The sequence below is a fragment of the Hydractinia symbiolongicarpus genome, chromosome 10 (assembly GCF_029227915.1).
Source record: "Hydractinia symbiolongicarpus strain clone_291-10 chromosome 10, HSymV2.1, whole genome shotgun sequence".
NCBI lineage: Eukaryota > Metazoa > Cnidaria > Hydrozoa > Anthoathecata > Hydractiniidae > Hydractinia > Hydractinia symbiolongicarpus.
In genome coordinates this window covers 3,932,792-3,945,096 of record NC_079884.1, presented here as the reverse complement: position 1 = coordinate 3,945,096, position 12,305 = coordinate 3,932,792, and the positions used below count along the sequence as shown (strand labels likewise).

At 33.7% G+C, this 12,305-nt stretch overlaps 3 protein-coding genes across 3 annotated transcripts; 2 read left to right on the top strand and 1 right to left on the bottom strand.

Moving 5' to 3' along the window:
• The first annotated feature begins 403 nt into the window (after positions 1-403).
• Positions 404-4,943, top strand: LOC130662842 (retinoic acid receptor RXR-alpha-B-like). Its single transcript, XM_057461784.1, has 4 exons — positions 404-1,171; positions 1,794-2,026; positions 3,348-3,657; positions 3,920-4,943. Exons 1-4 carry the CDS (start codon positions 568-570, stop codon positions 4,165-4,167), a joined length of 1,395 nt encoding a protein of 464 aa, XP_057317767.1. The 5' UTR covers positions 404-567; the 3' UTR covers positions 4,168-4,943.
• A 2,264-nt stretch (positions 4,944-7,207) lies between these two features.
• On the bottom strand, positions 7,208-9,462 carry LOC130612809 (astacin-like metalloprotease toxin 5). Its single transcript, XM_057434160.1, has 5 exons — positions 9,366-9,462; positions 8,959-9,081; positions 8,538-8,691; positions 8,135-8,313; positions 7,208-7,784 (listed from the first exon to the last, which is right to left on the bottom strand). The coding sequence occupies exons 1-5, from the start codon at positions 9,460-9,462 to the stop codon at positions 7,558-7,560; spliced, it is 780 nt and encodes a 259-aa protein (XP_057290143.1). The 3' UTR covers positions 7,208-7,557.
• A 127-nt stretch (positions 9,463-9,589) lies between these two features.
• On the top strand, positions 9,590-12,021 carry LOC130662845 (zinc metalloproteinase nas-6-like). The gene is made up of 5 exons (XM_057461787.1): positions 9,590-9,924; positions 10,297-10,461; positions 10,668-10,821; positions 11,453-11,628; positions 11,760-12,021. Exons 1-5 carry the CDS (start codon positions 9,780-9,782, stop codon positions 11,984-11,986), a joined length of 867 nt encoding a protein of 288 aa, XP_057317770.1. The 5' UTR covers positions 9,590-9,779; the 3' UTR covers positions 11,987-12,021.
• The last annotated feature ends 284 nt before the right edge of the window (positions 12,022-12,305 follow it).

The following is a 12,305-nucleotide window of genomic DNA, read 5'->3' as shown; positions in this document are numbered from 1 at the left end:
TTGTTCCAATCAATTTTACATGTGAAGATTTTTCTAAAAGCAGTGCAATATAAAATTTTAAACTCTAAGCCATTTTTCTTTTTTTTATGTTTATGAGATAATAATTTGGCCGAAAACTTAATTTTAAGAATACATTTGGTGTCTGGGAAGCACTGACAATTCCTGTTAACAATAATATTCTAAGGCAATTTTTTGTGTTTTTTCCTCACAACAAAAATTGTGCTGCAAGCATGACATAAAGCATAGGAATATTAAAAAGATTTTTTTTATCCTTTGTTATTCACAATGTGAGTTTTTATGCTCATGTCGAAGACGTTCTCACAGGGTTTTTTCTTATGTCAGTGCAGTGGGAACCAGGCTAAACCCCTTGTACTGCTCTATAAAAAAGCATATGCAATTTCAATAATCCTCCTTTACCCTCTTTTATGACGTTAATATGTGACTGGTCCTTAAATTGATATTATTTTGTAATTGGGTGGATTGTCTGCAGGTAATTTAGTTTTGGCAGTATTTTAATTACTATTCTTTTTTTAGAATAATGCATACATAGCAGTAAATATTAACGAAATGATACATTCTGAACTTTCTCCTCCAGCATCCAATGAAGAGAGTGTCAACTCTCCCAGATCTGATCCGCCCAGTGTAGAAACTACTATAACACTGATGCATCAGCACCAGTCATCATCACTAAGCTCCAGTAATGCATCAACAGACTTTACTTCTAGCCCGAAAGGCAAAGACTATAATTTTATGACTAGTCCATATAATATACAAAAGGGGTTATTACAGAATACTGATTCTTCCAGTCCAAATAGTTCCATTTTTCCTTTAAAAAGCCCTGATAGTACCAGCATTAGCCAAAGTTCACCAGAAAGTAGTACCGTTCAAATTGATGTGAAAAATACGCAAGAAACTAGATCGCTGACAGCAAAAGTTGATATAAAAACTATTAAAAAGAGTTCTTGTGCTGTTTGTGGAGATAAAGCAGAAAAAGAACACTTTCATGCAATTGTTTGTGATAGCTGCCGTGGTTTTTTTAAACGAGCTTTAAAAAATAACAGAAAATATACTTGTGTGTCAACAAGGGACTGTCTATTGACGAAAAAAACAAGAAATCATTGTCAGTCATGTCGTTTAACGAAATGTTACAAGGTTGGAATGAGTAAAGAAGGTAAATGTTTGCTTTGCTTTACGTGGGTTTTGGCACAAAGTAGAAAATCTGAAAAAGTCTACCCCCACCCTCCCCCCAAAAATGATTCCTGTTTGTCAGGGGGAACCAAAAATAGTTGCAGATTACCTCATTTTCTTAGAAGAACATATTTTTCAGCCCAAAGGCATAAACATGCACATTATTTCGTTGTAAAATGTTCTATGTCATTTTCATTAAATTTCTGAGACGAAGAGTTATGTTTGTTCATGTTTTCAATCAGTACCAGCAAAGGAAATGAAACCTAGGGGAACCTAATTGCAAAACATTAAATCACTTCAATAAAGTTTCTATTGTTTAGATAAAACTTTATTTTTCGAACCTTCAGTCAATTCCAACATGTTTTTCTGAGTGTCTTTCTCACAGTGTACTGTATACCACTCCATGACATTTTTGTGTTTACACTTCAGGGAAAATCAATTTACTGTGTAAAACTGTGTAAGGTCAAAACTCAGTAAGGGTCAGAAAATTTCTGCTATAAGTCTTGTTAGGATAGCTTTTCAGTTGTTTTTTGCTTTATTTTGCACGTAAACATTTATTGTGTTGTTTATAGTAGAGTTAAAAGTATGTTATTTGCTTTTTTTAGCTGTCGAATTAGAATTAGCTCGAGATAAAAAAGAAAAATTGTTAAAGAAAAAACAGCTGACTACTGCAGTAGCAGACAGCTCAACAGAAGTCTCCTCGTCTGAAAATCAAATTTTAACTGTTGATTTACAATGTATATCCAATGCGGAGCTTTTTGTTGATCCCAAAATAAGCAATTTTGTTGATGTGAGCATCGATCCAATCCGACAGATATGTCTTGCTGCAGACAAACAGGTTTTTGTTATTTTTATTGTTACTTTTGTTCCTCATTGTTATTTTTTTTTCATATTTAGTATTTTTATTTCCTGTTATTGTTACCATTTGCAAGTACTCTGGGAAAATGTCACAAAAAGCAAAACGTTTTTTTTTTAAATAAATTTGCAATGCGCAGGTATGTGTTTAGCGTGTTATTATAGGAAATTAATGCCTTTCAAAATAGCACTATTTATAATTGATACAGTAAGGCAAGTAGAAATTCATAAGCTCGTTAAGTTACCGCGGCTTGTCATCCCAAAGAGTAATGTGAATCCCATTACTTCTCATTACTCGGTATATAGTTAGCAAGTGGTAAGAAATAAAAAACATGATGAGAAGAAACATTTTTAGCAATGTAAAAATAAAATAGAACAACAATATTTTTATTCTGCTTTATGATGCGCATTTGTCAGTCAGCATAGAGTTATAGCATTAAATATTCGGATTGAGTATTGGTTTTGTCCAAGCATGACCCTCTTCAATGACCTTTGTAGCTCATAGAGATTAAATGCAGATTTAATTATTGACTTCATTAGTGAAATGTTAATTTCCTATAAGGTATGTAATAGACATGATAAACCTACAATCACGGACGTAAATACCGGAAAAAAGGGCGGAATTTCAAATATTGTAACCACAAGCAATCGAGAAAGCCGTTTCTATCTAAGTACCACCTACTTCGAATTTGTCAATATTTGTCAAAGTTACTGACGAAAAAACTCGTGAAATTTTTTATGCTATAGCGGAAAATGCAATCAAATGGAAATGAGCCTTGGGTAGATCTGTGGAGTGAATTGTTCCATAATGCGTTCCATATTTTCGACTTTGTTCGGTTGGCCTACGCCCCTAACAAAGTAAAGAGTACTGGCGAGGTGATGCTGTGTGACCATATGAGGATAAGACGGCAATTTCCACAAATATAATGTCCATGGTTGTAGAAAGATATGGTTGCATATGGATATATCCTTAAATTAACCAGTCCGAAATAATCATTTTGGCTAAAAGATGATAAAAAAATACAAAAACGATAAAAAAAGATAAACAAAAAATACTAAAAACTCCTCAACTTTCTCGTAATGGATTTTTATGTTAAAGTGACCTACCATGATTTTAGAAAATAGATGTTATCATGAATAATAGCGCGGTATGCCATCTTCCCTATCTTAATACATAATTTAAGTTGGAAAATTAAAAAAATCACACGCTGAATTTATGATATGGCTAATCATTGCCCTTTGATGCTTTATGCAACAAAATTCCAACGTTCTCAACGATTTTAATTTATCTTTGATATTCTTAGCTTGCATCATTAGCTGAGTGGGCAAAACGACTCCCCCATTTTACAGAATTGAGCGTTCTTGATCAAGTCAAATTGTTACAGTGGAATTGGCCAGAGTTACTTATTGGTGGCTTCTGCTATCGATCGAGTGCAGTCTCGAATGGTATTCTGTTATCTACAGGTCTACACTTGTCCAGGGAGAATTTACAGAAGGCTGGTGTAGGAACTCTTGTCAATAAATTATTTACTGAAGTCATCAATGCAATGAAAAAGTTACAAATTGATGTGTCCGAATGGGGTTGTCTAAGGGCAATCATGTTGTTTGCTCCCGGTAATTTTATTATTATTATTATTATTTTGGACTGTAGAGCTCCAGTCCTTAACTCCAGCAATTTTTTTATTTTTTTATTTTCTTTGACCATTTTTTCTTTTCTAGGCGTTCTGTACCGTATTTTCTTAACGTATGTGTTGGGAAGGCTTTTCTTCCCGCACTTTTTGTCTTATGTGAAGCCTTTTTTTCTCCTATGTTTTTAGATATTTTTTAGTTTGGTCTTTAGAATTTTTATCAATATTTTTTTCTGTTATTATACTAGACACGAAAGAGCTTGTGGAAGTTGATCAAGTGGAAACAATTCGCGAACGATATATAGCAACGCTTTGCCAGTATGTTAAAAAGACTTATCCAGATGATCCCAATAGACTTGCCCACCTCCTACTCAGGCTACCGCCGTTAAAGGCGATTGCTTTACAAGTGTTGGAACATTTGTTTTTCTTTAAATTGATCGGTGACGTTCCGATAGATACATTTCTACTAGAAATGCTTGACGTAGACAACACCTAGTCTTGTGTGTTGTTTCTCTTCTTCATATTCTTGTTTGCTCTCTCATCGGAATACATCTAATGCCTTTTATTGAAGTTTATCGTTTTTACACGATCATAAATTTAGCTCATAGTGATTGCACTCTAAAAGATAAATTGATAAATTTTTTTCGTAAAATGTCAAGCTTGAGTAAAATACATAAATTAAAAGAATTTCTCTTTTTTTCCCGATTTTTAAGTTAACAATCCTCACCGTGCGGTGAAAACTATGTGTTTTGTTTTGTTTTTTGACGTTTTTGTTGTTTTTGTGAATATTTGTCAATGACGAAAATAATGTTTGCATAACATTACTTAGCTACTATTCTCCAGAGGAATTTTTTTTAAAGAAACTTATATATTTATATGATACAAACATTAAAGCACTGGTTTTAAAATTCGTTTAAGTAGGAGTTCAAACAGTCGTTTATCAAGTTCAACTTACCAGGTTTTTAATTTTAAAGGGACTTTTCCAGGTGTTATGCTAGCGTCATTTTTATCATTTTTATCATTATTTTGAAAATTTTATTTACTCTCTTTTTATTTGTGTTTTTTATTTTATTTTACGTTTTTCTTTATGTTTTCTTCAATTTTTAACGAATTTTTTATGTATATAGAAATATTAGGGGGTGATTAGCACTAGAAACGATGCTAAAAAATTCTGGAATTACCTGGAATTTTGTGCTTACTTGAGAGTAACTTATAAAGGCAATTTTCCTAATAGTTTATCTGAAAATAACATGAAAGATTTTTCTCTGCTTACGTTGAAATTAGATTGTTTAAACAGCAATGCACTTGATGGTTGATGGGAAATGTTTTTTTCTTATTCTATTGTCCATTGATCATTTGTATGATATGTAAGGAATGCATGGAATGCATGTGTCACGTGAATTCTTTTCCATAATAATTTTGATACCTTGAAATTTTTGAGAAGTACATAGAAATACTTGAAAAATTAAATTATTCCCAGGCCACTCTAAAGAATTTTAGCATCCTTGCTATGCACAAATATTCAAATACGTTTTAGGCATTTTTTATCACGAAATTAATGTTGATATTATTACCTCGAATAGCTGAAAAGTCATTCGAACATTCGGTGACGCGACAAATAACAATTTTCTTTTTTGTATTTTTGCTGTTTGAGAAATTGAACCTTTTTTGCGGTTTAAATTGTCGCGATAGTTGTTTTAAGTAAAGTTTTTGAGAATAAAAAAAAATCGTAAAAAAGAGCGTAAGGTTCATTTTTTTTTTTCGAAAAAAAACTAAAAAGTGACACGTAGTTTGACCGAACAACTGCAAAATTTTTACCACTAATCGATCGAGTTAAAACATGGCTAGGAAGTTTTTGTCATTTATCACCGATTCAATTTGTATGATAAAAAAACTGCCAAAATGATCACACAAATTTCGAAATAGTTTAATATTTAAAGCACGATTTACACTTAGTTTATTGTTACTTCGGAATTTAGAGAAAAAATACCTTAAATTCAGTTAAAAAGTAAAATAAGTCGAGAAAACTTCAAGTAAATTTGATCACTTTTTATTGACTTGTATCATAGTTCATTCTAAATTCTGACTGAAGCATTTTTAACCACCGTTAAAGAAAATAATTTCAACACAATTTCACAACGTGTATATATTATCTTATGTTTTATTAAATGTATATATATATATTTAAATGATTTTTAAGTTTTCAGTGATTCAATATAATTATTTCTTTTGTTAACTAATTTTTGCATTTTAAGAAGATGTCAAAGACATATGTTCTCGTTTCGTACATGTGATCAAATGGGGTATCATGCCTACCCTTTATGCCGTCCACACAAAAGGCATATAGCAACGAAAAAATACTCATCTTGGATATTCTATCCACCTGACAGGGTGGCATCACCTCCTAAAATCTCCTTAAGAACTTAAAAAAATAAAGAATTCTCATAAATAACTTCCGAAACTTGTATATGATAGCTTCCACTTTTTCGTTTTATGTGACAAAAAAATCGATCATATCTTTATCTTTCAATAGGAATGATGAATTATATTTACATATTTACTGTAATTTGAGACGAATAGCCTCTTTTGTATTCACAGAAGGAAGGACTTGCTTGCATGGCCTTCTTAGCTGCATAATAACTAGAAATTCGTAATTGGGAGCACATTAAAATGTCAGCATGAATTGTCTGCCGTAACAAAACCAAAGATAATTCTCTTCATACGTGTTGTATCACTCTACAAGAAAATGGAGCCTAATCACGCGACATCTAATCTCCTCACGCTACAATCAATTAACGTGATTGGTTCCTCACACGACATCTCATACTTGTTGTTACCAGAGCTTAGTCATGAAATAGTAAACATCAAATTCCTTATAACTTCAAATTTCTTGTTGATGTTAAAAGCCCTGGATACAAGGTTTTTAACCCTATTTGGTCGGAATCCGCCCCCGCCCCTTCCAACGGTTTTTTTAATAACTCCTTAATGCTACCTTACATGGGTACGATACTTACTGAGTTTCAATATTTATCTGTTAGACACCTGCATCCCAAATTTTTAGGTCCCATACCGTTCAGAAGCTTTGATATTGGCTATTACTCGAAACAACCCCTAAAAATCTCTATGAAACGCTTGTAATAGGGAAAATTTAATAACTCTTGTTAGGATTATCGTTAGAACTTGAAACTTACAACACAACTTTGTTTAATAAAGAAGAATCATTTTGCATGTTTTGGACACGTGATTAATCCGATTTCCCGATTTTTTTCGGAATTTTACCCGAAAATCGTGAAAAAGCGGGTTTCCAGACAATTTTTGGCAGTTTTTTATGCGATCTGTGTAAAAACCGTGAAATATGTTAAATAACTTTTATTTAACTTTCAGAAACTTCAAACAGAATGAAAAAACCTGAACTGAATAGGGTTAAGAGAGCCAAATTTTGCAGTACTATACTATGTTATTTTATCTTCTCGAGCACAAGAAAGAAGAAAAAAAGTGTTTGTTAAAAACAGGTTTGTTTATGACAAACAAAGATTACATAAGTACTATGTTTTTAAAATAGTTTGTAAGCGGAACCTCCGGCCGGACTCGACGTAATGGGTTGTTTTGATAGACATCTATTTTGAACAATCAAAAGAAATATAAAATTCTGCTTGATACATTTATATCGTCTTGGGATGCTTCAAAAGACTTTATATGTATTTTTGTTCCTTTTAAATTCCAATCGAGTCCCTTGGACATGTTAGGCTTTTTGCATTAGAATGAAACCGTCTAAAGATGACCTCCCTGATAACAAGATTGCCCCCACCCTGTGATAACTGCTACGTCTACCTTTACTCTTTTTTGTTTTTTTCTAGGAACACAGAAAACAAAAATGTTGGATTTATTATATTTTACAATTATAATATTTATTTATTTGCCATGCATCTTGCACGCTAATATGCGAACGTTGACCTAAACTTTTTCCCTTTTGCTTCGAACGTATTGTTCTTTGAACCAATGGAATCTTTGAGAACGCATTCCACTCGTAGTGCATGATGGAGCCGTAATCATAAGGACTTCCAAGGCTGTCAATTTTGCTGTGAGAATACTTCTTGAATGCAAAATGCTTACCTGAACAAAATTCGAGTAAGTAAAAGAATGAAAGGAGGGGAAAATTAGTTTGTCCACTCTTTTTTTTTTCTTCTTTTGGTATTAGTATGGCACGCTTTATGAAAAATCAGATCCTGCGAAAGGAGCTTCACATAAAATCTTAGACCACAAGAACTTCATTTAAAAAGTTTTACTCTGCGTTCTCGCAAACCAGTGTTGTTTAATATACTTCTTTACCGCGTGTTCCGGATAAATTAAAATCTCTGTGCAAACGCTGCTTTAAAAGTCATGACACCATGAATAAAATATTCGTAAAAATTCTAAAAAATGCTGGTACTTATTAAACATAACACTCAGCAGAGAATTCTTACTTTTTGGAATGTTATCCCAAAGAATTTCAACAAATTGGTCTCTATCTGGTCTCGATTGTTCATGATGTAGACCCAAAGCATGACCGATTTCATGGATGACAGTACCAGTTGTGAAACAACCGAATCCGAGTGAAATTCTCTGCTTTCCGACCCCTAACCTTCCAACGTGGGAGTAACACCTGAACATAAACATGATTTGTAAAATAATTTCTTCATTTTTTCGTGTTAACCTAGAAAGATAGAAAAATCTATCTACCCTTCTAGTGTTAACACAGAAGGAGGAGAGCATTAGAAATATAACTGACAGTGGAGAAAACTTAAATACACCGTAGATTTCTTAAGATGCAGGGATGAGTGGAAAGAACTCGGTACATCAAATGACATATGCCCCATAAACGCCTACCGTGCAAAACCCCCGTCAAAAAATTGAATATAATCTTTCTCGTTTGTTCTTTCCACAAACTTTATACATGTTTTCGTTTCCCAAGCTTGCATAGCACTGCGTATCGCTTTTTCAGTAGGTCCTGTGATGCCAACTTTATTCAAGACTTTGTTCTCTAAAATACAATATGGTTGCCATTAAAAAAATCATTTGCCTGAAGACGAAGTTAGAAATATACTTCTATAAAGATCCACTGTTGTAATCAATTCTGATGGAAATATGCCTGTATATACAACCTCATCCCCTGAGCTTTCTTCACGTCTTCCCCTTAGCAAATCACAGGCATATACGAGACCTGGGGATGAGGTTGGTATGGATACTCTCCCTTGCTCTATTCTCAGCTGTGTATAAAATACAGAGGTAAAACTGCTAAGCAACTTACTAACAGAAGCATCAAGTTCGAAGGGAACAACTCCATTTTTCCATTTATACCGCAGTGCTTTCTGCAACCCGTATGTGTTTGCCTCCACTTTATCAACATCACCTCCTCTCGATGTCCACTTTACTCATAATCATATCACCTTGAAGTAGATATCCATTTTCGACAGCTATAATTAAATGAAAATATAACATTATAGTGTCAAATATTTCGGTGCTATAGTTTTACCCCGCTGCGTCGCTTCGGTCATGTTAAATAAAATTTTAAATTTTTACGGTAAAACTTTGGACAAGCGTCTGACGCTTCTCCTTCCTTTATCATGTTTTGAAAAGTTAATGACAGGAACCCATAAGATAATGCATTATTTATATTCAAAACTCCCAAACATGCTCAGATATGGCCAAACTCACCTTCCAGGTTTGGAAAAGATTTGGCAGGCTTTCCCTTGCATTGCCATATAAGTAACAACGTTAAAATCCATTTAAATGTTAACTTTTTAGATTCCATCGCAGTGATAGTTGCAAGAAAATAAATTTAGGTAAAAAAAAAACAACAGCAAGCTGCAAACTCAACTGCTTGACACGTAAACAAGACGATAAGAAATTAACCACGTTTTTTGCCGTGCCTCTCCCGTTGTTCCTCTTACCTACTTCCCTTATCCTTAAATTAATTATATCCTTAAGGTAGTTGACACCCGGAAATATAACAGTATGAATGGAAAAGCCAGATAGGTCATGAAATAACCTTTAAGAACAAGCAACTACTTCCACGGCATTAAATCGTGTTATTTTTACAGCTGCTTGTACGTAGGAAGAGCTTCACAAATGTTTGCACAAGTGAAAACAAGAAGATATAATAGCTGTTATGTTCCGTTTGCCACAGTAGGCAGCAACATGTATTTTATAATCTTATCCACTGTCCTTTTTATCGCAGTCAATGGAAGAGCAGTTGACAAGATCAAACTTGAAGGTGAGATGATTGTTTTGCCTGTTGAATATAAACTTTCTCTTCTTTAGAAGTGCATTAATATTATTTTTAAATCCATTCTTTATCAGAAACAGCTCTTTCCTGGTCACGGCCAAAGCCTGCTGTATTTTCAACATATACTACTAATAAGCCTTATTTCCGAACAAAAGTCGATATAATTAATTAAATCATCGTTGAAGGTTTAAATTTTAAGAGTTTATTAATTTTTAGGTAAAAGTTTTAAATAATCTTTCTCTCTCATATGGAGAAAAAGCTGCAGTACATCAGTTAATAAAACTAAATCTGAACTCTTCTTTTCCGTTTGCGAAAAGACTTCTTCCCGAGTGCATAAATCGTCACCTATTTATATTTTAGAGGCTGACAATGGTTATTTGTTTGAAGGTGACATGGTAATGACCAAAGATAGAATCGATACTGCATTGAATGGTGGCGTTTCATCAAATTCATATGCACTTAAGAAGGATACAAGATACAGATGGAATAATGGAATCGTTCCGTTTGTACTGCATACTTCAGTTAGTACGTAAGACGTGCAGTACCATGCTTTCTCCAATAATCTAGTCTTTTATGCATTTTCCAAAAGTTAAAATAATGCACAAGAATGTTTTTAACAAAGAAACATTTTCTCAAGAAAGGCATATAATAACAAATTTATAGTTGCCTCTTTCAGTAAGATATAAATGTAGATTTTTCTTAATAAAATTAATTATTTTCTCACGTTATAGGAAATAAGGTGTTAAATGGAGTCGGTGTGAAAGGTCCAACAGAAAGAGCCATACGAAAAGCAATGGAAGCCTGGGAGAAAAAAACCTGCATAAAATTTGTTGAAAGAACCGATCAAAGAGATTTTATTGAGTTCTTTGATGCTGGCTTTGGAAAGTATATAGTATATTTTCTCTATGATTTACTCACAAATGTTCTCTTGTCACTTTCGTCCCCAGGCTTTTTTGCCTTCCTTGGGGACGAGGGTGGTGCTCTTGTAGTAAGGACAAAATTTATTTTTTCGTTCTTGTGATAGTTCATCCTACGTGCCTTCCGCTAACTTTCAACCGTTCTGGTCTGTTTTTTGCATTACAGCACACGTAGTAACATCGTAGCATGATCTGCAGCGTAAATCAAACATTGGCTCTGGAAACACCTTTAGGCCTAATGTAGCAGTGAGGTAGCCGGGAAACAATATGTCCGGATACGTGCTTGAATATTTTAGAATATGGAATGATAACTAACTTTTACAAGTTATAGTGTGTTTGCTTTCACTGCAGAGGGACTAAGGATTTGTTAGCATTTATAAACATCAGAAACATCTTTACAACTGTAAAGCGATTCTTTTTTCTGCTTGGTTATCATGACAATAGGGATGATGTTTCAGGTGGTTGTCTAGCCGAAGTTGCCATGCTGAAACACCATTTCATAGCTTGAATGGAATCATAAATATAATTCTTTACTGCATATAAATCAGAAAAGTTTAAGGTGAGAAAGTAACATAACCTAGCAACAATTTATATTGCAGGTGTTATTCACACGTCGGAAAAACTGGTGGTCATCAGAGAATTTCTCTTGGTTTTGGTTGCTTCACTACTGGTGTGGCAATACACGAAATAGGTCATGCGCTGGGATTGTGGCATGAACAATCGAGACCAGATCGAGACGACTATGTTGAAATATTGTGGAACAACATTAAGGAAGGTAGGGAACACATGTCACCATTCTGAAAATAGGAACTCATGGCGATTCTTTACACCAGAATTCTATCATTATTATTGATAGGTACAACCTGATCTGTGACCATACCAGTAAATTTTTATTTTTATTTTTAGCAAACAAGCATAACTTCAGAAAATACTCTCATAATTTTGTTGACAGTCGTGGAAGCCCTTATGATTACGATTCCATCATGCACTACGAATGGAATGCGTTCTCTAAGATTCCATTGGTTCAAAGAACAATACGTTCGAAGCAAAAAGGAAAAAGTTTTGGCCAGCGTTCGCATATTAGCGTACAAGATGCGTGGCAAATAAATAAATATTATGATTGTAAAATATAGTTTAACATACTATATAATAAATATATTAGACATTCTCAGTTTATTCGCTCACTAATCTTGAATCCTCGCCCGAAAGATCTGAATTTTTGAATGTGCTGTCAAAGAAATTCTCGTCCCCAGAGCTCTTTGAGATAAAAACCTTCGAGTTTAACTCAAAGAGCTCGGGGTCGAGAATGCTATCAAAGACTATTCTTTGTACCACATTTTTTAATTTGCGATTAAAAATATGTCGGTATGGGTAAAGAAATTCAGTGTAGTTTGAACCAAGGAAAAAATTAAAAACATTGAAACACACGAAATTTTTTTGGCGCGTAACGCG